The sequence below is a fragment of the Mesoplodon densirostris genome, chromosome 2 (assembly GCF_025265405.1).
Source record: "Mesoplodon densirostris isolate mMesDen1 chromosome 2, mMesDen1 primary haplotype, whole genome shotgun sequence".
Classification (NCBI taxonomy): domain Eukaryota; kingdom Metazoa; phylum Chordata; class Mammalia; order Artiodactyla; family Ziphiidae; genus Mesoplodon; species Mesoplodon densirostris.
This window is the reverse complement of record NC_082662.1, coordinates 20,857,010-20,883,321: the sequence shown is the minus strand read 5'-3', so window position 1 is coordinate 20,883,321 and position 26,312 is coordinate 20,857,010. Positions and strand designations below refer to the sequence as shown.

Sequence of the window (26,312 nt, the reverse complement as noted above, 5' to 3'; positions counted from 1 at the left end):
ACATACTCCCTCCCTGCCCAACTCCCGTGGCGCTAGTCACCCTTACGAAGGCTGCCCAGGAGTGCTGCCACTTGGGATACAGACAGGGCCCACAGCAAAGCTGGAGTCTATGTGTCCAATAAATATGTCTATTTGGGCCCAATCAGACAAGCCAGGGGTCTAATCAACTCAGAATGTTACCAGTTAGGTCCAGGCACCTTTCCGAGCCACTTTACTCCACTTTACTGATAAAACTTTAAATCAACTTCTAAACTTGTAAGCTACCTCTAAACTCCAGCAGAGCACCTAACTCACAAGCAAGAGGTGGGGCCACTGGAGCAGCCCTTCCTCAGGGCTCCACTCGCCAGCCCAGCTGACTTCAGAGCAAAACTGCCAAATTGAGGAACGCTCTTACCCACTCCAAACCTCAACTCTACCTCATCTCCTCCCTCATTCCACCCAACTAAGGTAAGCTATAATGTAAATGGTTGATAATTATTTAATTTTAAGGGAAAAATTTACATTTTAATAAGGGGTAATTTCCTAGCTGACCAAAAGAATGAAGCTCAAACTTGAGTCTTTCAAGGCAGGCTAAGTAGGAAAAATATCTTTGAGCATCTTGAAGCACACCTGGTAGTAAAACAAAGTACAGTATTCAAGTGTCAGCTTTTAGTTGAAAGAGGTATTGTTAAGCATCTGAAAAGGTAGGGAGATATTTATGTCTAAGTGTTTGTAATCCTTATCTTTGTGAATTACTTGAATTACAGCCACAGTGCTATGACTTCATTGAAAGTTTAAAAGTCTCCAATGTGTAGAGCCAGTACCTTCATGTTTTTATAAAGCCTGAGGCTTTTTGAGGCCTGAGAACACAGAAGAACTTTAAGACTTTGGGGCAGGAAATTGCCCCAGGAAGCAAGTCCTGCAAAAAAGAGGGAGACCTTTTCTCAGCCAGGACTTCACCTACGGAGGACTCCATACCCATTCCAGAAAACGACCTAAGTGTATATTTCTATGGGTTGTCAGCTTGATCCCATGAGGCTGTCAGGAAGATAAGGAGCCTCAGCTCTGCTGGTTATCTCTGAGCTCTAAGAAGCTGTGACAGAGATGCTGTAGGCCTTGCACGACAACATAGAACTTAAGAGTGCTGCTTACTACGTAAGAAAAGGGGCTTCAGAAGGTCACCTTCAAACGATACAGCCAAGTGACTGAAAGATGAGTTTTTTTCACAAACCCATCATACCAGCCAAAACGACCCACTCCTTGTTCCCAGACATCTTCTGACTTTAATTATACCACCCCTCCCTCCTGGAGGAATGGCCTCCAATTTTCAAGTCTCACTCATTCAAGACCCAGTTAAAAAATAAAAACAAAAACCAAACTCTCCACCATGATGTGCTGATTTCCCTCTCCTGAAATCTGAAAGCCCTTACTGTTGGTGTTTCTGGTTTGGCACTAAACCATTTCCCTGTGCTGTTTTTAAATTTGTTTTGGTTTTTAATATTTTCCTGTGTATACATCTTATTTCTAAAAAGCCTATAAGTTCTCTGAAGCCAGGGACTGGCGGTGCTCTAAAATTAGAAGCTGGAAGTGTATTTCTAAAGTTTCTTCCAACCCTTCCAAGACCATGTCTCTAACCCTCGCTCTCTGTCCATTTCCTCAGTGCTTAGATTAGAACAGGGTCAGCGTTATGATATATGAGGCTCTGGAAACAACCTATCTACAGCAGGCCGCCAGATTTTTAGTTTAAATAGTGGCTGAAGGAGACAGGGGTAAAGGGGCATTTGCTTATCAGGAAGGCAGGTGCACATGGAAAGACTGAATGAAGATGGGAATGAAGACACAGACCTACTAGAGCATGGACTTGAAGATATGGGGAGGGGGAAGGGTAAGCTGTGACAAAGTGAGAGAGTGGCATGGATATATATACACTACCAAACGTAAAACAGATAGCTAGTGGGAAGTAGCCGCATAGCACAGGGAGATCAGCTAGGTGGTTTGTGACCACCTAGAGGGGTGGGATAGGGAGGGAGACGCAAGAGGAAAGAGATATGGGAACATATGTATATGTATAACTGATTCACTTTGTTATAAAGCAGAAACTAACACACCATTGTAAAGCAGTTATACTCCAATAAAGTTGTTAAAAAAAAAAAGACTGAATGAAGAGCAACTGCTTTATCTCGCTAAGTACCTAATTGCATTAGGAGATCCCCTGGCATATGTTAATCATACAAGACAAGACTTGTTCAGGGACCACACAGCTGTCTATGCAGGAAACTGAGCTCATAAATCAAAGCTCTGTCCCCAGAAGAAATACTGTTTACCCTCTCCACCAACTCCTTCCCTTCCCCCCTTTCCAGGTCATTCACCCTGACAGGCTGGGTAGCATGGGTCATTCACATAAAAACATGAATGTCTCTCATCTTAAGTGAGGCCTACACTGACTTGAAGCTGCTCTAGTATATCCTATGAAGCACAACTTTGGAAATAAGGAAATGAAGCTGCCTCAGGTCTCACTGTGGTTACTACAATTGCTCACCAGGCACAAGTATCCAAAAATAAGCAACAGCCTAATTACCTGATTGCCAGGTGAAACCATAATACAAAGTACCTTATGTCTCTGTTGCCTAATCTGTCAAACACATTCATTTTCATTAAGGAACACAGGGAAGGAAAGGAAATCTAGAGGATTTCACTGGCCATTCACGGAATAGGAAACTGACCTTGAAGCCCTTTAAGAATAAAGCTATGGGTGCCATGAACTAGTATTTTTAATAAGGTCCTTAAAGGATGTGATCAGATATGATACTTTGTATCAAAAAAGTCTTTAAAATGTTCATATCTGTTAATACATCATCCCTCTCCCACACTGGAGATACACACAAAGATTTCTGTAAAAGTGTGTTTGTTGCAGCATGATTTATAATAAGAAAAAAAAAAGCAGGAACACAAATATTCAACAGAAGAGTGGCTAAATAAATTGTATATTCATGTGTCTGACTGACATGCCACCATTAAAAAACCATTGGGGTCTTGCCTGGTGGTGCAGTGGTTAAGAATCTGCCTGCCAGTGCAGGGGACATGGGTTCAAGCCCTGGCCCGGGTAGATTCCACATGCTGCGGAGCAACTAAGCCCGTGCACCACAATTACTGAGCCTGCAAGCCACAACTACTGAGCCCGCGTGCCACAACTACTGAAGCCCGCACGCCTAGAGCCCGCGCTCCACAACGAGAAGCCACTGTGATGAGAAGCCCGTGCACCGCAACGAAGAGTAGCCGCCGCTCGCCGCAACTAGAGAACGCCCACGTACAGCAACAAAGACCCAACACAGCCAAAAAAATAAGTAAATAAACAAATTAATTTAAAAAAAACCACTGAGGAAGAATATTCAATGACATGGGAGAATGCTCATGATATAGTCAGTGAAAAAGACAATTACAAAACATTATACATAGTATGAGCTTCGTTTTGTGAAAAGAATATGTATGTATGCCAGAGAAAAAAAGACTGAGAGGATATACATTAAGATAGTGGGGCTTCCCTGGTGGCACAGTGGTTGAGAGATCGCCTGCCGATGCAGGGGACACGGGTTCGTGCCCCGTTCCGGGAAGATCCCACATGCCGCGGAGCGGCTGGGCCTGTGAGCCATGGCCGCTGAGCCTCCACGTCCGGAGCCTGTGCTCCGCAGCGGGAGAGGCCACGGCAGTGAGAGGCCCGCATACCACACACACAAAAAAAATAGTGGCCACCTCTTCTTTATTTTCAAAATTGGAAGTAATCAACAGCTTATTTTTAACATTTTAATTATCATTTTATGATTGGGAGAAAAGTTCTTTCAAAAGAGGAAGCTGTTAATTTGCTTTCCGTGGCTTTTCAACATCCACTGTTACTCTTAGATTTGCCCATGTCACAGGCCAGTTTCAGAATAATCTGAAAGCCTTAGGGAAAGCCCAACTCTTTTACTTCCTAAACTTTTTAGGTCACTCCAAGGAAGGCGAACTTAATTTTCTTAAGCAGAAGACACCTCAGTTCCTAAATATACATCAACTACCTGTACTTCCCATTCATCAGTTCCTATCAAAGCAATAGTTTGTCTAAATCTAGATTCTAGAGCTGCAGTTTATCGCCCTGCCCTGGCTCCCTGTAAAAGAAGAGAGCAGGCATCGCTCTGACATCAGCCTTGACAGTATACACACGTTACAGGGGATGGTGCTGGGAGGTCCAGATTCTAAACTGGCTGGTCTGTGAAATCTGCGAATAACCAGTGTCCATGTCCCGTTTCGGTGTATTTTATGCTCCAAGAACACGGCAGAAAAACACCTTGGTGTGGAGTAAGTCACCTGCCTTAGACACAGGAGGCCTCTATACCGTATGGTCTGAGGAACACCAGAGACCCACACTACCCTTCTTACCATAAGGCTGTCCCCTCTCCTTCTAAGTGGTCTGAAGGCCTCACGGTCAGGTGTGAGGATGCAACAAAAAAGGCGGCAGTCTTTGACTCTGGAGGGGCACTGTCAACAGGTGCATGTTTTCCAGGAGCACATGGAACTCAAGGACAGGAGAAGGCAAAAAGTTCCCATTAATACATGGCAGATCAGTTCATGGGAATTACCGATTGCCCCTAACTACAAGTCCTTCCTGCAGGAGTCCAGTTTTTGACTGGTGGGGTCAGTGGGGGATGGAACAAAATACAAGAATAACAGGAAGGGTCAGGTGCAGAGGTTACAGACTGGTGAGCCAATCCGGCCCATGAACATGTTTTGTTTCACTCTCCTCCACAGGATGTAAGTATAAATGTTGTGGAACCGTGAGATTTCACATAAAGACACCTATTTCGGCATGTCCTCTGAATATCAGAAGAGTTAGCAACACTGGGCCTGCAACCCCACAGCAACACCTGCCTGGGCTGTCTGGAAGGGCATGGCGCTTCCCAACTCCCACGTGCCGGGTGCAGTACTGAGTACGAACGATGCCAACCCCGGCCCCCTGCTCACGCCTGTGCCCTGCCTCGCTCCTGTACTTGCCCGAGTCCGCAACACCCTCTCTAGAGCCAGGGGGACAGAAAGGGCAGTGGTCCTTTCCAGTTCATTATACTGTTTCTGTTTCAAATCTGTTACAACACTCTACCAAGAAAGGTGAAACGGACCTTACAAGAGAGAGGAGTTGTCATTCTTTCCATAAAAAAGAAACTAAAACTTGCTTTAATTCTGAGAGGCCCAGCTGACTAGAAAAGAGGTCTAAGAAATCCCAGAGAGATTTGCACAGACTGAAGTATACCCACACTGGCAGTCAAAGTACTCAAATAGCCAGTTTCTAAATGATAGCGTGAGTAACATTTAAAGAATACAGTTCCTTTTCCTTGGAGTTCTGCCCCTTCAGGGAATCCACCCCTAATTCCCTTAGCTGGAAATCTCAGTTCGTTATGTGCCAGCAGGGGTACTGACTCAGAATTTAACACAACATTTGACAGTAGTTCCTTCTGAATTCTAGGGAGGAAACTTCCTAGCTGGCTAATCAGAAATCCCTCTTGTTAGAATAAACTCTCAGTACTCAACATAAAAATGTTTCTAATGTGGATTCCCCCCACCAAATAATTTGTGTTATTTCATAATTTATCCATACAACATAGATTATGATCTTTTTTGATCACCTGGATATGCAGACATTAAGTAAACTGCTGGCTTAAATTCATTAATGCCTAGCTTCTAAAGTGCTGCCTGGTTTTCAAGTCACAAAACAGGCCTGCTTAAGTATAAAATTATCATGCTTCTATTACCACATTTATATCCCAGAATATTATAGTTTTAAATCACTATAATGGTTAAAATAAATTGAAACTATATTATGAATTAATATAATAAACAAATCTAACCAAATAAAAACTACAGGTACCTTAAATATTATGAGCATGGCAGAAAATAAAAATAAATCAGGTCCAACAATGTATATCTACTCAGAAACAATGCTAGACTAATATAAATCAAAAACATGTTTCCACAGAGACACTGAACTTACTAATAAATAGAAATATGTCTCTACTACTTTTTTTTCACTTAATAATTTCCAAATAGTTTATTTTCACTTAATAATTTCCAAAAAATTTAGTTGCAGCTATATCCAACATATTTAATCTAATTCTTTCTGAAATGTCATGCATTTTTACTAAATTTTACCTCTCAGCTAGAAATGATACTGTTACAAATAAATGGTCAAATGCACCTGTGGAAGCAGAAAGGCCTACTTTGGCAGCCACCACTCACGAGGAGGGTGTCAGGCAAGTCACTGTGCAGCACAGATGATTGTCAAGGCAGTTGACAGGTAGCACACGTAGGGAAAGCAGCCAGGGTAAAGCCCCAAACCCCAATCACTGTCTCCCAAGGTCAGATTTTCTTCCACAAACTATTCCTGACACATAGCAAAATATATTTAAATGCAAAAGAAAATAAACAAATATACCATTTTCTCTCTGGCACCAGAGATGACAAACAAGCAGTCAACGTATTTTCTAACCAGGGGGATTTCCTTGGAGGGAAGTTTGGAAACATGGGATCTAAGCTCTCTCTCCAGCTACCACAAAGACAAAAAGAATGGCTAGAGCTAAGGGGGAAGAGAGAAGGCAAGACCCACCAGGAAAGATGAATAAGACAAGGCAAACTAAGATTTTCTCCGAGTTCTTGGCTGACATGTGGCTTATGCCTAGATTCCTTGGCCCTGAGGAACAACCAACCCACTGGCAGAGCAAATGGCTTTTTCAAAAGTCCCTTGGAGGAGTTTTCTCCCCTTGCCCTTGTAACTTCCAGAAATTCTTAAACCTCCTCACAGCCTGGAAAAAAGTTCTGACAGAGTACTTAATTTTAAAACTTCCTGGGAAATACCAAGGAAAAGGGCTTAGAGTGGAAAGTCCTTCTATTTTTTAGAAATAAAATCAGTAACAACTTACTCAAGAACAACAAATAGTTTGACACTGGATGGCAGGTCCTTGGCCTGGTTTAATGTAATATTTAGGTTTTCCACCTTCAAAAGCCTTTGAGTTGCACTGCACTGCATCTTTCCTCCCCCTGCCCCCATCTAGTATTTTCCTTGCACAAAGGTAATATTCATTCAACAAGTATTTACTGAGCATCTACCCTGTGGCAATCACTGTGTACTGTGGCAGACAAGAAAAAAGGAGGTCCCTGCCCTCGTCTAGCTTACATTCTTTTATGGGCATAATAAGCCCGTGTAGAAATTCAAAGTATGTAGAAATAGACAATGTAGAAAGTAAACATCTCCTATAATCAGCTACGATTGACCATTTGGTGTATACTATTTCAAATAATTTTCTGTGTATATAAGAATGATACCTAACCATATTTTGTTAATGGTTCATACCATATGATCTGTTTTGCTATTTCCGCCCCTTTAACAATCAATCTTGGGGTGTTTCCATTACCTTCTTTTAAGATGAGTTTCCACCTTTCAAGAGACTCCTTTGTAACCTTCCCCACTTAAACTACTGTGAATTCCCAGGTAGGACTCTTTAGGGACTTGGGAGAGGGCTGGAAAGGTCCATAAAAGGCCACCTCCCCCTGGAGTACCTGTCTCAGGGAATGCTCGTGGGCTCTTCCTCTGGAATTGACTGCTCTGTCTTGTTTCTTTCCCATAGTCAGGTCTCAACTTTGGATTCTACCCTCGCTTTGTGCCTACAATCTCTAAGATGACAAAACAGGGGCTTTTTGGATTCTCTTTACTTTGCTCTTTTGCACAGCTATCCACACCAAAATCATACTGAACCCACTGATTATTAAAAATCAGTATCTAAAAATATGGCCATTTCCTTTCAATGGATACATAATTTTTAATTGTGTGTAGACACCTTAAAATGTGGGAAATGAAAAATCGGAAGTAGTGTAAACTGTCTGTTGTTTTTCCCCCAACAGCGAGACCACACCAAGGAGCCTTCTATACAGCAGAGGTTACACGACAATCTCAAATGCTGTTGTCTGGAGACAAGATTAGATTCAGAAGTAGAAAGACTGAGAACTGCTAGTCAAACCACCTGAGCAATCTGTGGCACCAGCAAATCCTGTCAAAGAAGAAAGATGGCTGTTGTTAGCTTTTGCTATCTTCGTCCCCCTTAAGAAAAACATAAAATCATAAAACATAAACACAAGGCTTATATGGGCTAGAAAGTGGAATGAAGACCAGCGACATTTTGCTCACCTACCAGCTTAACCCAGAAAAAGATGAGTCACAAATACTCATATCACAGCTACTAAAAACACAATCAATATACTCACGGATGGATCAGAACACTATTTATAAAGTATGTTGTCATTAATCTATATAATCCCAAAATATTTCCCTAAGACCCAGATCTAGTAATATAAGTTAGTTCCTGGGTATGAGTGTAAGTTAAACACTCCTCAGTGTCAGTGAATGAGTTAAAATGTCTTAAAGTGCTTCTCCATCCCTCCTCTCCTCCTCCCTCCCCTCTGAGTCAGGGCTATCACACTTGCTTAGTGACTACTGGAAAAATCCTGATACACGTTTTCTCCTTTTCTCCCAAGGCTCTCAAGTCTCCAAATAAGCAGAACTGTATGAACAAACTAACTTATAAGTAATAACACTTTGGTGCGCTTAAAATAACCAAATGAATTTAGAGAGGAAAAAAGAGTGACTTTTCAATATATGAAAACATATCCCAGATTTCCACTTTCCCCTGAAGAAAACCCACCCCCACCCTCACCCTCAGAACTTACCACCATGGCCACGCCCACACCCCAGCACCTCAGGCCTTCAAAGCAGTCACTGGTGGCCTTTCCTCAGGGTAAGCTGATGGTTACATCCCCAATCCTAAATTTTCCAATTCAAGGCTCTTCGGTCTGCTGCTGTCAAGCTAGGCCTACCCCAGATTTATTCCTAAAGGGCAAATTTCCTGCTGGGTGGCTCTAGGCTATCTGAACCAGACTAACTCCCACGTAGCCCTAACCAGAACTGAATTCTCAGAGACCCTGTAAGCTTTCAAGGGTACGAGTGGATGGCCCCCTTCTGTTCAGAAATAAGTACACCCCTGTGTCTTTGGCAAGAGCAAGAATTTTTAAAACACTTAAAAGAGCATATCTCTAGAAAAATGTAAAATTAAATGAATTCTGAAATTCTAAGCATTTCTTCTATAGATTTTAGCCATGAGAGCATAACATTTAGCTCTGGTCCCAATCCTTATGTCAGCTTTAGCTGTATGTGCATTTAAAACAAAAACAAAAACAATAGTTTTTTAAAAAACAAAAATAAAGCAGGTTGATAAAACTTTTTTTTTTTTTTTTTAAGCAGCATGGTATAACAGCAAAGGCAGAAGCCAAGAAATTTCGGTTCCGGTCCTGGTAACTACCACTCTAGCTGGGTTACTTGGACTAGCCATTTACTCTTGTAGGGCTTGTTTACTTCTCTGCTAAGAAGACAGGGTTGGGGAGGCTGGTCTAACTGTCTCTTAGATCTCTTGCAGTTCCAAAAAAAACAAAAACCATCATTCTAAATTCTACTTAGTTCTGTAAAATGCATCTCTACTAGGCAAACTGTGGATACTTTTCCTTCCTGACTCTTCACACCAAACATTATTCAACTACGTTAAAGAGTTGATATCTTATTAAGAATAAGCACTAGAAACAAGAAAGGTTAATCTTCTGTCTTGAACACAAAAAACGAAGAAAGAAAAGGCGGGATGGAAATAAACCAAGAAGAGACTTTTGCTTCCACACTTCTACAGAATATGGATCACTTTACATTTTGTACTCAGTTTTAAATTCTCTCCCTTAACCAGGAAATTGAAACAAGTAACAAACCCCAACAAGAAACCCCACAGTCTTGGGCTGTATTTGAGAGGGAGCTTTGTGCCAAGTACAAACAAAAGTGTTGGCTCTTCTGCTTGCAGGCCCTGAAACTACAGGAAAGCAGCTCAGGTGTCGCAGCCTGACCTGCCGGATCTTAGAGTGACCACTGAATGATCACACAGACCTGCCATGGAATATTCCACATCAAGTGAAAACCAGTGTTAGGCTAAATTGGGAAAATGATTTCAATATAATTTAGGTGAAAAAAGCAGGACACAAAAACTACACAAACATAGCGAACAAACTTATGGATACCAATGGGGGAAGGAGGGGGTGGGATGAATTGGGAGATTGGGATTGACATATATACATTACTATGTATAAAAAAGACAACTAATGAGAACCTACTGTACAGCACAGGGAACTCTATTCAATGCTCTGTGATGACCTAAATGGGAAGGCAATCTAAAAGAGGGATATATGTATACATATAACTGATTCACTTTGCTGTACAGCAGAAACTAACACAACACTATAAAGCAACTATACTCCAATAAAAATTAATAAAAAAAACTACACAAACACTATGGCCACAACTATATAAATTTAGTTGAAGAAAATACAACAAAAATTTAACAGTGATTTATGTCATGTATTTCCTCCTTTTTCCACCTAAATTTTCTATAATTTTTTCACACTTAAAATATTCTAAAATTGACCACGAAGAAAAAAATTGAGCAAACCTCACTCTAATTTACAGGATTCCTTTCTAACCCAGCATGTACTTAAAATAACGGATCTTTCTCATTGCTTTTTTGTTTATGTCTAAAAGTTTTTTCCACGTCAGAATTAAAAATATTTTTGGCTACCAATATTATAAGTCTGTTTCTAAATAACTTGGGTAAAGAATTCAGAAATCAAGCTGGCAGAAATTGGGTCATTTTGTAAGATATGCATTTCTTAAACCAAAAGAGGACTTTGGAGTGGCTTTAGCAAGTTCCCAAACTTTTCCTGGGAAGGAGCCTACAGGCAACACTTACTGCCAAGTTCCCCACCTTCCCCCACCTTAGTGGATCTATCAGCATACTTTTTTTTTTTTTAACATCTTTATTGGAGTATAATTGTTTTACAATGGTGTTAGTTTCTGCTTTATAACAAAGTGAATCAGTTATACATATACATATGTTCCCATATCTCTTTCCTCTTGCGTCTCCCTCCCTCCCACCCTCCCTATCCCACCCCTCTAGGTGGTCACAAAGCACCTAGCTGATCTCCCTGTGCTATGCAGCTGCTTCCCACTAGCTTATCTATTTTATGTTTGGTAGTGTATATATGTCCATGCCACTCTCTCACTTTGTCACAGCTTACCCTTCCCCCTCCCCATATCTTCAAGTCCATTCTCTAGTAGGTCTGTGTCTTTATTCACATCTTACCCCTAGGTTCTTCATGACCTTTTTTTTTTTTTCTTAGATTCCATATATATGTGCTAGCGTACGGCATTTGTTTTTCTCTTTCTGACTTACTTCACTCTGTAGGACAGACTCTAGGTCCATCCACCTCACTACAAATAACTCAATTTCGTTTCTTTTTATGGCTGAGTAATAGTCCAAAACTACAAATAGAACTACCATACGACCCAGCAATCCCACTACTGGGCATATACCCTGAGAAAACCATAATTCAAAAAGAGTCATGTACCAAAATGTTCATTACAGCTCTATTTTCAATAGCCAGGAGATGGAAGCAATCTAAGCGTCCATCAACAGATGAATGGATAAAGAAGATGTGGCACATATATCAGCATACTTTTTCTGTTATGGGCTAGGAGTAAACATCTTTGGCTTAGTAGGCCATAGAGTCTCTGTCGCAGTTACTCAACTCTGCCACAATAAAGCAGCCATAGACGCTATGTAAATGAATGAGCGTGGCTATGTTCCAATAGAACTTTTTTTTTTACAAAAACAGGCAGTGGGCCAGCTTTGGCCTGTGTGCAGTGGTCTGCCAGCCTGTGGTGTACAGCACACTAGAGAACATCCTTGGAGCTTGGAGAGACGGTGAAAAGACCTGAAGGACTGCTTGCTCCTTCACAGGGAACGACCATCGAACCTTATTTTGACAGCCACACCGATCTCCAAGAATTCTTTGAAGGTGGTGTACTCATGAATATTCCCCCCAAAATCAATGAATTGGTTCCTCAAATATAGTAGTTTTCAACCATGATATTGAGAAAGACATAGCTATACAGCATGTGCTGCAATTAATTTACTATTAATACTACAGTACTGGTTTTCAAATGATTTTTTAAAAAAGCTTTATAAAAGGGATGATCAGTCTTATCCTTACAGCCAGCCTGGACCTATACACAGCCTTGGGTGTACCTGCAGGAGCAAAGGACTCATGTACATACTGTCAGCCCATGTACGATTGCATCAGGAGCCTTAGAGACCACTGAGCACAGCCCTTTCCATCTGAAGATAACAAATCCACTCTGGCTAACAGCTCAAACATCTCAGGTTTGGATCCGTTACAGTCTTATTAATATTCATCAAAACATACATGAAGTCAAGGAAGAAGAAATCAAACCCTTCAAATCCTTTCTCTGTGTGTATTAGAAAAACAAAATGTTTTTAATAAGATTGCTTTCTACTTTCTTCATGAAATATTATGTCATAAGCACTTCCCTATATTATTTAATATGGCTCAAAAATATGATTTTGTAATTTCTGTATTAAAAATCTATGGAATATATGGACCATAATTATTTAAATTTCTCCCCTATTGTTGGATATTTATATCATCTCTTTATTTTTTATAATATTATAGTAAAAGTTGAAAATAATCCTATGGAAGCTTATAAAACTATTTAAATATAACATTTTATATTTAGGTATTTGACAGCAGGTATTGCCTAAAGCAGAGTAATATTCTGGGGCCCTTCAGATCAAGGCACATCAGAGGACACATTAGTGACCACAAGAAGAGGTATATACCCCAGGAGCAGGCACAGGAGCACCGGACCCACGACTGGAAAATGGGCCATCTGAGACCTTGAAATTCTTTACTAAGGGCAGATCAGGTAGTAGAGTCAACCAACATGACAAGTGGGGCCCAAGTGAGGTGGTATCACAAGACTGAGCCTTGACTGCTCTCTCTCTGCAACACCCTACAGAGGAAAACTGTTTTGACTTGACTGCTATTATTAAAATTGTGTAGGAGAAAGGATGTTAAAAAGATGGTGGCAGATGTTTCATTTATACCATATAGTAAATGTGTGGGATATTCCTTTTGACATAGGTCAACTAATTGGTCTTTCTCCCATGGGCAAATGGAAGAAAGTTCTCTGCTGAGTGTTTTCTCTGTAGGGTATGATGGGGCAGAATGTCAAAACAAACAGATGTGGATGCCAGCCTGGCATCAGCAACAGCATGTATGCTTCCAGAAGTGGCAGAGGGCTCTGAAACCTCTAGCGACTTCAGCAGCAGAACCCACATGTACTTCCCTTCATCTAGCTGCCAATAAGAAAACTAAAACAAATTAATAATCTAGTTCATATAATTCATAACACTAGAAATACCTTCCCTCATAAATTGCCTGCTCTGAAGCAAGCCAAAGGAAGAGGAATAAAGATAACTTAGTGGAGGGAAGGAGTTACAAGTGCCCTCTTGAGTTATGTATTTTTAAAAAGCTCCTTGAAATAATGACATTTACAGCAACATGGATGGACCTAGAGATTATTATACTAAGTGAAGTAAGCCAGAGAAAGACAAATACCATATGGTATCACTTATATGTGGAATCGAAAATATGATACAAATGAACTTATTTACAAAACAGAAAGAGACACACAGACATAGAAAACAAACTTATGGTTACCAAAGGGGAAAGGGGGTGAGGAGGGATAAATTGGGAGTTCGGGATTAGCAGATACAAACTACTATATATAAAAGAAACAATAAGGTCCTACTGTATAGCACTGGGGACTATATTCAATACCCTGTAATAAACCATAATGGATAAGAATATGAAAAAGAATATAGATATATATGTATAACTAAATCACTTTGCTGTACACCAAAAAGTAACACAACACTGTAAATCAACTATATTTCAATTTTAAAAAATAAAAAATAAGGAGAAAAAATAAAAATAAAAAAGCTCCAAGTCAGATCTCAGTTTCCAAATGGAAAAAAGATATGAAGTAAGATGAACATGTATATTTTATAAAATACATAAAATACAGCAAAATTAAGTCTGAGCCAGTCAAGGTAATACAACGTTACTCTTTAACTTAAAGATGGGAAAAGGAACATTTCTGATTAAAATCCATGTCTAACACTGTGCAGTTGACCCTTGAACAACGTGGGGGTCAATCCCAGTGTAATTTACAGTTGGCCCTCTATATCCACGGTTCTTCCACAGCCACAAATTCAACCAACCAAGGACTATGTAGTGCTGTAGTATTTACTACTGAAAAATAAACACATATAAGTGGTCCCATGCAGTTCAAACCCACGTTGGTCAAGGATCAACTGTATTTACCTACGGAATTTTTAGAAAGAGATTATTTTTCAAACCTAACTTTCCCAGAATTATTTGGGGGATAATTCATATTTTAAGTGGACAATCAAGAACAAGTCCAAAGTGGTAAAAGGACAACTTTCTCCACCCCCACCCTCATTTTTCTATCTGTCTGACAAAGATTTGCACGAACAGGACACACACTCTTCTTTTTGTGTCTATGCCACAAGAACTTTGAATACGCAAAAAGAAAAGGTCAAGGACTAAAGATGTGCTTCTCAAAACCATGAGAAGAATCAAGTTACATGTAAATTTGTCAAATGTGGAAAGTAATCACTGTCACCACTCAGAGCACTGGAAAGGGCTGGAGTCAATGCTTCTGGACAACGGCACAGGTGACCAACAAACCCATGCGAAATAAACGCTGAATGTCAAACACCACCAAGTTAATTGTCACAGTATCTGATCACAAACAGTTCCTACAGGCATACTTGGAAGTGTGTTTTTCAAGACCTAAGTCAAGTTTATGGAAAGCATTGGTAAGGTCACAGCACACACACTTACCTTACCAGTGCATCTGGTTTGCTTAGCTGGTTATTAGGAATACAGTTTTCCATTAAGTCCTTGTGTGCACTTGGGCTCTTGCTAGGGCATTTCTGCTTCTTCTCGTTTTTACTAGATGAGGAAGGAATGCTCCCATTTGTGGCGCTGTGACTTCGAGGTGAGGAGTTCACAACTCCACTGGCATTTTTGTAGTTTTTTGAGGAAGCAGTGCATGAGTCCTCTTTCAAGAGATTTTCTGTACTTCCCACGAGATCATTATTTAATCTTTTACTATTGATATGGTTTTCCATATACTCAATTTCTTGTATTTTAGAGTCTACAGGTTGTAGAATATTGTTGTTATTTATTCCAAGGTTGTGTTTTTTGGCATCTTTGTCTTTTTCTTTCCCTTTTTCTCGGTATTCTATCTCTGGCAAAGTTGTGGAGAGTTTTTTATTGGCTGGGATACCTCCATTGTGGTGTATGAGGATTGAGGAATCCATATCAGGTAATCCTTTGGCTGCTACAATACCAAAAACAAACCAACAAGCAAAAAAAACCCACACTGGAATATTTAGTTGTAAAAAAACACAATGGATTGATTCAATAAACTGCATCATCTACACTCAGAAACTCACTATATTAAGTTGCAAACTCATTCAGAAACAATAACCACACCACATTATGCTAACTTCAAGAAGCAAATCCATATAAGTTTGAGAAGCTGCACATTTAGAAAATCGCCATCATTTATAAACACCAAGCCATTAATGTTTTGGCCTTGAAGATAATATGAGGATTTTACAATTAAGCCATACTTCACTTATCAGTCAAATCAAACTTGTCTATCATGGGGGTGATAGGACACAGGCACATCATACTCTTAAAAGGTCACATTTTAAAAGATGCTTCGATTAAACAAACTTAATAATTTTACTGCAAAGAAAGAGATTAAATGAAACAAAAAGGTGTGATGTTAGGATACAGGGCATCTATCCTTTGTCTGGACTCTATCATTAAAGTAATAAGAAGACTATTATCATTTACTAGGCCACTTACAAAGAATTTTCTGTATCAGGTCTACATATTCCAATTTGTCAAAGTCTACTTGAAGAGATAATTTTGCACCACACCAGAGAATAAGATTTTGTCATATATCAACTAAAAACATGACCTTCTCAAACCAAAGAAAACTGGTATTGCTATCAATTCATCTATTGAATTGGTTATATATTCATGAGAGAGGTTGTATTAGAAAAAGGTCAATCTGAGATCCATGTTGCATGATACAAACCATTTAAAGTGAGACCTAGCCATCTTTGCTCTATTCAGAAGGATTTTGACTTATAAAACAATTCTATATGTTTACATCTCTATCTTGCTTATACTTTGGTTCTTGGTTTGCTTCAATTACAAATACACATAGTTATATACACTATTTTGTTACTGAGAATAAATATTTTAAAATATTTATAACAAATAAAATATTAAAATAGAAAATAAGCTATAAAAATGAAATATATAAAAATAATAAAATAAACATATTTAGAAGCACATGGCCTTCAGACACTAGGTAGAAAACATCACGCACATTCTGTATTTCATGACCAAACAAAGCAACAGCCCTGAAGAGGCACACCAGAAAACAGGAAAAGCCTTGGTAATTTTCCAGAGCCCTAGCAACTTTTCTGAAAAAAAAAAAAAATACTGACAGACAAAATTATGACTAACCTATTGAGTCAATGGCTTTAGAGTAAAGACCTACCTTCCTCGGCCTCTTTTTCTTGCTTTTGTAGCATTTGTTGCTCTGGGGGGAGGGCTTGCTGAAGAAGCTGCATGTAAAATTCGTTCTCTTTTTGCACTTCCTTTTGCTTCCTCAACCGCATTTTGTAGCTTACATAACTTTTGAAGCCGAAGCCCAAAGTCACCACAGGGTACCCAATACTAGAAAGAAGACAATCCCGCCGGTAATTGTAAGTTAAAAACAAACAACAGGTGCATGAAGCACATGAGGACACCTATGACTGAAATTAAGAAATAAATTCTAGATGATGATGATAGTTGAGCATTCAGTAAACACATACATAGTGTGTAATGCGTGCTGTGGAAATCAGAGGCAGCTGGCACGTAGAACAAACCCCCAGGGAACAGCAGGACTGCTGGACCGTAAGAGGCTGCCCATCAGACTTTGGCATTCTTCAAATGAACTCAAGGAGTTACCGTAGGGACTGCTGGATACAGCGGCTAATGTCTTTGATTAACATTGAACTGCCTTATGCGTGATTAGAACTTAGGCATCTGTATGCTTTTAAGAACCAACAGGGTAGAGATTTTATGAGTGGTCATAAGTAAACATTACAAGTGTTAAAAAATCAAAGGGACATCATTTGGTTTTTAATACTAGAAGGCAGGGTCAAATTCAGGTGACTAATCTTTTTGCTGCCTGAGGGGTACTGTCACCAGCTATTCCTGGAAAATTAGTTCATACATAAACACTCTATCAAACATAAATTCAAGAATCATTTAACTAAGTATCTGATGTTATCAGTGCCAACAATTGGTTTGCACCAACAAATTAAACCACCTGTACTTACAACTCTAATCTCTGGGATAAAAAGTTGAAATATTTTCATTCAACTCATCAGGCTGTCTAATATCATTTTAAAGTCTCTGAAAACACTGCTGAAACTCATATTAAGCTTCATTAACATGAAAACAACAATTATAATTAGTCTAAATGTGATCACACCACAAATTTAAAGTGACAAGTTTTACTGACCAGGTTTAGTTAATTCACTTGTTTGTGAAAAGACTTTAAACATATTGGAAACTATTTTTTTGTTGTTGATTCCTATTTGTTTAAGTTTCTGCCACATATATTAGCAAAAATTGGTGTATTTAAAAGAAATATACATTACATGATTATTTCCGCAATAGATATAAACAAGAATCAAGCTCATTTTAAAATATGTTTCATGGTTTAAGGTTAAAAATAATATTCCTTAAAAAATTATTAATAATATTCTCTTACTTTTGTAAATAGGCAAAGGAAACTGTAAGTTCATTTAAGCTCCATGAAATAGCCATATATTTCACTAAGACTTTTTGGAATCATTATCTGATTACAATAAAAATAGATAACATGTATCAGACACCTATGTGCTTGGCATTAAGTTAAACACTTTACATATATCACCTTATTTCATCTTTCCCATGACACCCCATGAGACAGCTTCACAACATATAGGTAAGAGAACTCAGGCTTAGAGAGGGTGACATGACAAAGGCAACAAAGCTGTTAGGGCGCAGAGCTGGGATTCAAACACCCATCTGCCTGACTAGAGGGCTCATGTTCTTTACCACACCATGTTATGTTGTCTTCCGGATTCATGTAATATCTCTGAGAAAAAATTTACAATTGAAATTACCATTCTACATTGAAAACACTGAATCAGATTACAGATTAAGAATACACATAATACTCACCAGTGAGCAGCAAATGGACGACAAAGGTCTACATGAAAATTTTTGAGATCTTTAAATCTAATTGCTGCTTCAATATAAACAAAGAGTATCCAGAGGGATACTGTGGGCAAACACACTCCCCTTTCTGTGGGAAAGCAGCAGAGAGACAAGCATCAATTAAACATTAACTAATATAACAGATGGGTTGTTTGGGAGACTGGTTCAACTACAGTAACTTTAAGACTTTCAAACTCGGGACTTCCCTGGTGGCACAGTGATTAAGACTCCGTGCTCCCAATGCAGGGGGGGCCTGCGGTTTGATCCCTGGTCAGGGAACTAGATCCCACATGCATGCTGCAACTAAGAGTTCGCATGCTACAACTAAGGAGCCCGTGAGCCACAACTAAAGAGCCCACCTGCTGCAACTAAGACCCAGAGCAACCAAATAAATTAATTAAAAAAAAACTTTCGAACTAATTAAAAAGCAATATAATCCAAACTGAAAGCTTTTATATGACAAAAGATGCCTGGAATCATAGACAAAAATAAAAACAAGCATTCTGGCAGAAAATATTTACAATATATGCAAAACAAAGAAGTCATAGCCCTAGCATACAAAGATCTCCTACAAATCAATAGAAAGTCAACTGAAGAAAAAAAATTGTAAGTCATAAAAGAAAAAATATAGATGGCTAAAAAACATGTGAAAAGATGCCAACTTCATTACTGATTAGGGAGATAAAAATTTTTTAAATGAGATTTTATTATTTTAACCTATCAGATAAAGCAAAAATTTTAAAGATGGGTAATAGTATAGGGAAGATATGTGAAAGGCTTCCTTCTCATACTCAGCCGTAATATAAATTGGGGCAACTTTCTTAGAAGGCAATTTGGCAGTATAATTAAAAATACTTATACCTTTGACCCAGAAATTCCAATTCCAGGAATTTACCCTACAGAAATACAAAAGAGCCCTGGGAAAAATGTATAAGAATATTCAATGTATTATTCGCAATAGCAAAAATTAGGATTTAGAATTAAATGCCTATCAACAGGAACTGTTTAATTATGATAAATCTATATAATGAAATATGATGCAGCTTTTCAAAAGGATGAAGATCTGTACTACCATAAAATATGTAAAAGATACAAATTCTTAAGTAAGAATGAGTTACAGCACTAAGAAATGTTTCTGACATTTAAGTATTACTCAAAAATTTTTTTTTCTTAACTATGAGCTCATATTCCTTTTATAGTTACAAACAATTTTCATTGTAGGAAAAAGCAACTTGCAATAGAATAAATAAAACTCAAATAATGAGATAATTTTCACTGGGCTTTAGAATCAAAGTCTGTAGGCTATGTCCATCTATGGCAGGACATGACAATAATGGGATATTTCATGAAGATAGACCACAAAGGCATGAGATCCACTAACTCTGGAAAGATCTCCTTTGAGACCATATAAAGCTAGCAAGTTACAGAAGACAGAACTGGAGGGGAAACTCAGTGACCTGAAGAACTAAATGGCTTTTTTCTAAGACTCTTTGGGATGAAACACAAGAAAAATTATAGCATCTTGGTACTAGAAAGATGATCACTTAATCCAACTTTCATTTTATGGAAGAGTAAAGTGAGGCCCAGAGTTTATACAAATTGGGTCCAAATCACAGAGATAACAATGAATCTGCTTCTAGGGAGAACCTAAATCCCCATAGACCTAGTCCATAAGGTAAGAAGACACTCAAAGCTCTGTGAAGACAGCTAATGGTCTCAACCATTCTTACAGATTTAATGTGCTGAAAAAAGGGTATTTTCACAATGTAGGAAGACAAACTGCAACCCTTAGGATAATGCATTTTCAATTTCACTTCAAAATGCATTTTAAAAAATTTATATTCTGTACTCCCTATATTAATTTCTAAAGTTATCATAAACAAAATAAGCACATTACAGAAAAAATAGAAAAATTTGGATAAACTACCCGTATTTCTACACCTATAAAATAAATAAAATCAAACCACGTTGAAAATATTTTTGAACTAGTATAATAGTCATGTTGTATATACAGTTTTTTTTTAGGTATTCTTTTGGCTTCTGTTATGTATATATGTATGTATTTAGGCCATGCTGTGTGGCACGTGGGCTCTTAGTTCCCCAATCAGGGAGCGAACCCGTGTCCTCAGCAGTGGAAGCATGGAGTCTTAACCACTGGACCTCCAGGGTAGTCCCGTACATACAGTTTTATATCCTGTTTTCTCCCTCTTAATAGCAAGGAAAGAAATTAATGATATAATATTTTCATTCTTCTGTGGCAATATATAATTTCATCAACCATTCCTAATATTCTTAAGAAAAATTTAAAATTTTAACAACTGAAAGAGGAATTAATCCCAAGCTATAAAAATTGCACTCATATTTATTGGGCCTAATAAGAACACAAAGTTAGTTTTGTTTGTTCACTAATCATTCCAAATTAAAACATACTTCATAACGTAGGTATTCCAACATGCATTTCTGCGCCTAGAGCTAAAGAGAGGCCAATATCATCTATAACATTAGCTTCATTGCTGCCCTGTGGGTCACCCACTGAACTCCAGTAGGTTCTATTAACAGTTATATGAGTAGTTTTTTCTCAACTATTAAGAAATTATTAAAGTAATTTATGGAATCATTATAGTTCATCAGAGTCAGATTATCTGAGCTCGAAGGCTCCCTTAAACACTGTCTAGATTACTCCACCCTCACATGACAGAGAAGAAGCTGAGACCTAGAGAGAATGACAAGTATAAATGGCAACTCACTCGAAACTGAGGGCCAGGACAAGGAAATACAAGTAAAAACTGGTATATGGGAAAATCACTTTAACTAGAGGAAAGCAGACTAAGGAACCAGCATGCTAGCTTATAAATTCAGTCAGATATGAGAGAGTGCTAAAGATGGAGAAAACAATGCTCAAAGTGGATACTTTAAATAACAGAGCTGAACTGTGTCTTCTACCATGGGACAACATCATCCTTATAGCATTTAGAGAAGAGAATGAATGTTGCTCCAGAGAGCTTTTATTAGTTGGTGCTCCAACAGAGGTCAAAATTCTACAGGTTGCAGCTGGGCCTAGGAATCAAGCTTCATGCAGCTTTGCAGAGAAATGTGACAATCTGAGAGCCAATCATCACATCCCCATGCGTCCCATGTGCAGGCTTCATAGTGGACTGGAGCTATCAAAACATCTCAGGTCATCTTAGTTTGTAATAGCAAAAGAATAGCTCTAAGAAGGGAGGTGGCTACGTAGCTCCACTCAAGTCAGAACATACCTGAAATAGTACATTTTGGTTTAGAGAGCCACTAAGAACTAGGGAGATCAGAATGGTGCAAGTGCTTAAAATAACATACAAGGAAAAGCTGATGAAATCGGAGATGCTTTGTCTACAGAAAAGAAGACGAGAGGATATGACAGTGTCTTTAAGGCTCTAAAGAAATGTTAACATGGATGGAAGATTACGCTCATTCAGTGTGGCTCTAATGCAGGGGTCCAATGTTTGGACTAGAGGGATGGTCTGTAAGCCCTTTAAAATTAAAAAAAAATTTTTTCTGTATATTCCCATGTGTTTTTCTGGGGAAAGCCCTTTATATCCTCTAAGTGATCAGTGAGTCCCAAGACAGTCAAGACATGCTGGGTCAAAAGTGTAAGGAGGAAAATTCTGGCTCAGTAGGAGGAAGAATTTTCTATTCCAGTTGCCCCAAAACAACAATAGTAAGTTCCTTGTCACTAGCTTTTCAATCAGAGATTAAACCACCATGTGCCAGGGATGCTGTGGGGACTCTTATGCCAAATAAGGGTTCAACTAAATGACTTCTGACATTCCTTTCAATACTGAAGCTGAAGGAACATTTTTCCTATTTGGCACATGGCTGTCTTCAAGTCCACCTAAATAAAAACTGCTTCAACTTCTTTTAAAAAATGGATATCTTCATAATGAGAGCTGGTAACTGAAATGTCTACAATCAAAATATCAAATCATAAAGGCTTAAAGTTTTGATTCAATAATAAAAAAATACATTTTAAAGGTATATTATAATCTATTATGAAAAGGGATCTTTAAAATGTCCACATTTATACACTACCAAATGTAAAATAGATAGCAAGTGGGAAGCAGCAGCATAGCACAGGGAGATCAGCTTGGTGCTTTGTGACCACCTAGAGGGGTGGGATAGGGAGGGTGGGAGGGAGATGCAAGAGGGAGGGGATATGGGGATATACGTATACATATAGCTGATTCACTTTGTTATACAGCAGAAACTAACACAACATTGTAAAGCAATTAGACTCCAATAAAGATGTTTAAAAAAAAACTGAAGGATTAAAAAAAATGTTCACATTAAACTCAACTCTAAATAATTTATTCAAGGAAATCACCACATTAAAAAAGTTTGAATCTAAGATTTCTATCTATCTAAGAAACCATTAAAACTTACCTGTGTGCCATACGTACTGAACCCACACATATGTACTAGCAGCAAAAAAAAGCCATTGTATGGGGATGAACAGCAGACATATTATATTTGATGTGAATGCTACACAAACAAAAAATACTGAGAAGGCCTAAAGGGAAAAACAAAATAAAAAACATATCTTAGAACATGTTAATTTCAAACAGATTATTAAAAGCACGTTGGACAAAATCTCTGAAACTGCTATGCAATAACTACAGAACAAGTTACAAAAGGAAATTTTAAATATTTAAAATCACCCATATAAAAAGTAGTCATTAATTTAGCATTAAAGAGTAATCCTATTTATGGCCTCAAATCATGAAGAACTGGACCAGAACAAACTGAGGTTGATTCACAGTGAGTTTACTTGGACTCCACAGGTGGGTTACCTAAAAGAAACAGAATTTTAACACAGAAAAGGCTCCTCTCTCCTCACAAAATATTACTAAAGAGACTCATTCTTAAAGGATAGGCTGTTGGAGCACAGATGAAACACAACTGTGGCAAGAATTACACTGATGTTAATAATTTTAACAATGCAGCTTCCTCTGGACACATCATTATCTATTACTAACAGGACATGAGCTCGAAACCATCTTTTCAAGGCATGGATTTGCTCTGACCAAAGCACCAGGCCTGGGTAGAAGAGGTACAGGTTTAAGATGTGGCTCTGGAACACAACAGAACTACAGGTCAACCAAGGGAGCAAGCCCAGGCCTATGCCCTTGCTCTAATCCAGTAGTTCTCAAAACATGATCTGGGGATCCCTGAGGATCTCTGAGATCCTTTCAGGGAGTCTTCCAGGTAAAATAATTTCATAGTAATACTAAGGCATTATCTGCCTCTTTCATGCTCATTTACTCAGGAGTATGGTGGTATCTTCTAGAAGTTACACAATAAGTGATATTGTAATCACCTGAGTTCACAAGCAGATCTGGAAATCCAGCTGTCTTCTATTAAGCCAGACATTAGAGAGATTTTAAAAAATGTAATCAATCTTCTAATTATTTTGTTTTGGAAAATACAGTTATTTTTCATTTAAAATGTAATGTGTATTAACATGTAATGGGTTTATTATTGCTATTTTTAAGTGAATTAAGTATTCAATTTTTATTTTAAATTTTATTTTATTTTAAATAAAAATTTAATTTTTTTACTTAAATTAAATAAGTATTAAAATTTTTTCCAGTTTTAATTTCTAATATAGTAAAAATAGATAGATGTAACCTACATAAATAAAAGCTTTTTGGAGTCCTCAATAGTTGTTAAGAGTGTAAAGGATCTGGAGCCCAAAAAGTCTGAGAACCATTGCTGTAACTCGAACCCAGTCACAAAGCCAGTGATAGGGGCTCCAGAGGTACTTCAGAGTAGAACTGGGCAATTACTGCTTTATCCACTACTCTGTCTTCCTCCTGAAATCCTCCCTCCCTCCCCTTCTTTTCACTGGAATGGTAGAGGAGGGAGTAAAATGATTTGATCAGTGGGTTTAGACAAAATAGCCTTAAAGGCTAGTTTCAGTCCAGAGACCCCGTTACTCAATACAGTCACCTAAGTATTGCTAATAAAATCTACTTTAAACATTTTCACTATCAGTTATTGAAGACTTTCTTAGAAGGGTAAATAAACCTTTTACACTTGAAAAATATATATATTAATAAACTTACCAGTCCCTGGTATCTGAAGGAATCATACACGCTTCTAATGAAAAGCCAAAATGGCCACAGGTATTCAAATCTGAACTCCAGGACAAAATCTGCCAGGAGGACGAGTGCCCACACTACCAGGAATTTCAGGTATAAAAACGTACTGCAAAATATAAAAGAATTCAAGGTCATTTGTGAAGAGCTAGAAAAAGAAAATTCACTGCTTTATATAAAAAGAGACAAAAAATATCTTCCTATACTATGAAAACAATGGAGATAAAGGGCAAAAAGAGATGCTGCCATGGCCCACCTAAATTTTAAAAGCTCTGGTGTTCATTCTGAGACCCACAACTATCAAAATAAGATGATGACCCAAAATGCTTAATTCCATTTAAGATGGAAAAGGCCCATTTAAATCTCACCACTATTTTAAAATGTGCTAAGTATCTGACTTCAAAATACTGCAACACTCTCAAAATTACAGCTTTCAAGCTGTTCTTCATTAGAAGAAATGTCGTGGTTGAGTGGCTTGAAATTTGCTGTTTCCCCACCCCTCAACATCTGTTTGAAGAGTCTTTGAAATTCCTGATGCACATCCCTACATGCTTGAAGAATTCTGTCTCCCCCCCCCCCGTTTCTCCTCTTGCCTCTCTCTATAGTATTCATGTGAATTAACCAAACAACAACCAAATGACTTCCCAAAACAGACAGAAATTAACTTAGGGAGCAGATGCCAATCACTTCTAAGGGCTGTGAGGGTACCAAAATGTACATTAAAGAAAAAAAACCTGAAAGATCCCGCCTTGCTCTAGCTGAGATGTTAATGTGTGGTCCCACTTCCCTCTGGACTTATGTTAAATAGAAACACACCTTGATAAGCCAGTCAGAACACATATCTAACCACTGTGATATCTCAAAGCAAGGAAAGGACCTGGATTAAAAAATATATTTTTCATATAATCTAAAAGCCCATTCTTCCAATTCATTAGTTGTATCATAGATAATAGAAGCTTTCAGACTCTACCTATTAATAAGCCCCTAATTCTAGGTCTTTAATCTGGTCAATTCTGGAGCAGGTTAAATTTAGGTATTTTTTTAAAAGGTTTTCTAAGATATACAGATGGGAAGTACCTAAAATTCACTTTGACTTGGGCAACAGCCTTGCATGGTGTTTTGCAATACAAGCATTCCAATATTGCTGATTAAATTAGCTGTCTGAATATACAACATGAACAATAAAATCAAAACTTTTAATAAATAATTTTGAAATATATTAAAATAAGGTACAAAAAAACTTATATTCTTGGGGGTAAAATTAACAAAAGCAGGATCCAGCACTGAGGATTCTTTCTATGCCCTATAAAGCCACACAGGTAAAAGATGTCAAGAACAGACATATATGACCCTTAACGTTACAGTATCATAATGATACATAATTTGCAAGTAGAGTCAATTTCTAATACTAATTCTTAGTAGAACTTCTTTGGGCACAACAATAAGTTTTGATTAAGAGGTTTGCTGTAGGATCAAGGAACCCAAGGCAAACCACAACACAAGCTTGAATCTTTTTTTTTCCCATATATTTATTTATTTATTTAGGGGCTGCATTTGATCTTCATTGATGTGCGCAGGCTTTCGCTAGCTGCAGCGAGCGGGGGCTACTCTTTGTTGCGGTGCACGGGCTTCTCACTGCGGTGGCTTCTCTTGTTGCAAAACATGGGCTCTAGGCGCGTGGGCTTCAGTAGTTGTGGCATGCGGGCTCAGTAGTTGTGGCGCACGGGCTTAGTTGCTCCGTGGCCATGTGGGATCTTCCTGGACCAGGGCTCGAACCCGTGTCCCCTGCATTGGCCGGCGGATTCC

General features: G+C 38.4%; 1 protein-coding gene across 1 annotated transcript in view; it reads right to left on the bottom strand.

The window, feature by feature from the left end:
• The window catches only part of MACO1 (macoilin 1), a 55,903-nt gene that overhangs the window by 16,400 nt on the left and 13,191 nt on the right, over nucleotides 1–26,312 (bottom strand). The window contains exons 2-6 of the mRNA XM_060089179.1: nucleotides 24,474–24,615; nucleotides 22,792–22,918; nucleotides 18,337–18,460; nucleotides 16,616–16,794; nucleotides 14,872–15,373 (exon numbers count right to left, since the gene is read on the bottom strand). Of these exons, the coding sequence (XP_059945162.1) occupies nucleotides 14,872–15,373; nucleotides 16,616–16,794; nucleotides 18,337–18,460; nucleotides 22,792–22,918; nucleotides 24,474–24,615 (1,074 nt within the window). The remainder of the gene's footprint in view (nucleotides 1–14,871; nucleotides 15,374–16,615; nucleotides 16,795–18,336; nucleotides 18,461–22,791; nucleotides 22,919–24,473; nucleotides 24,616–26,312) is intronic.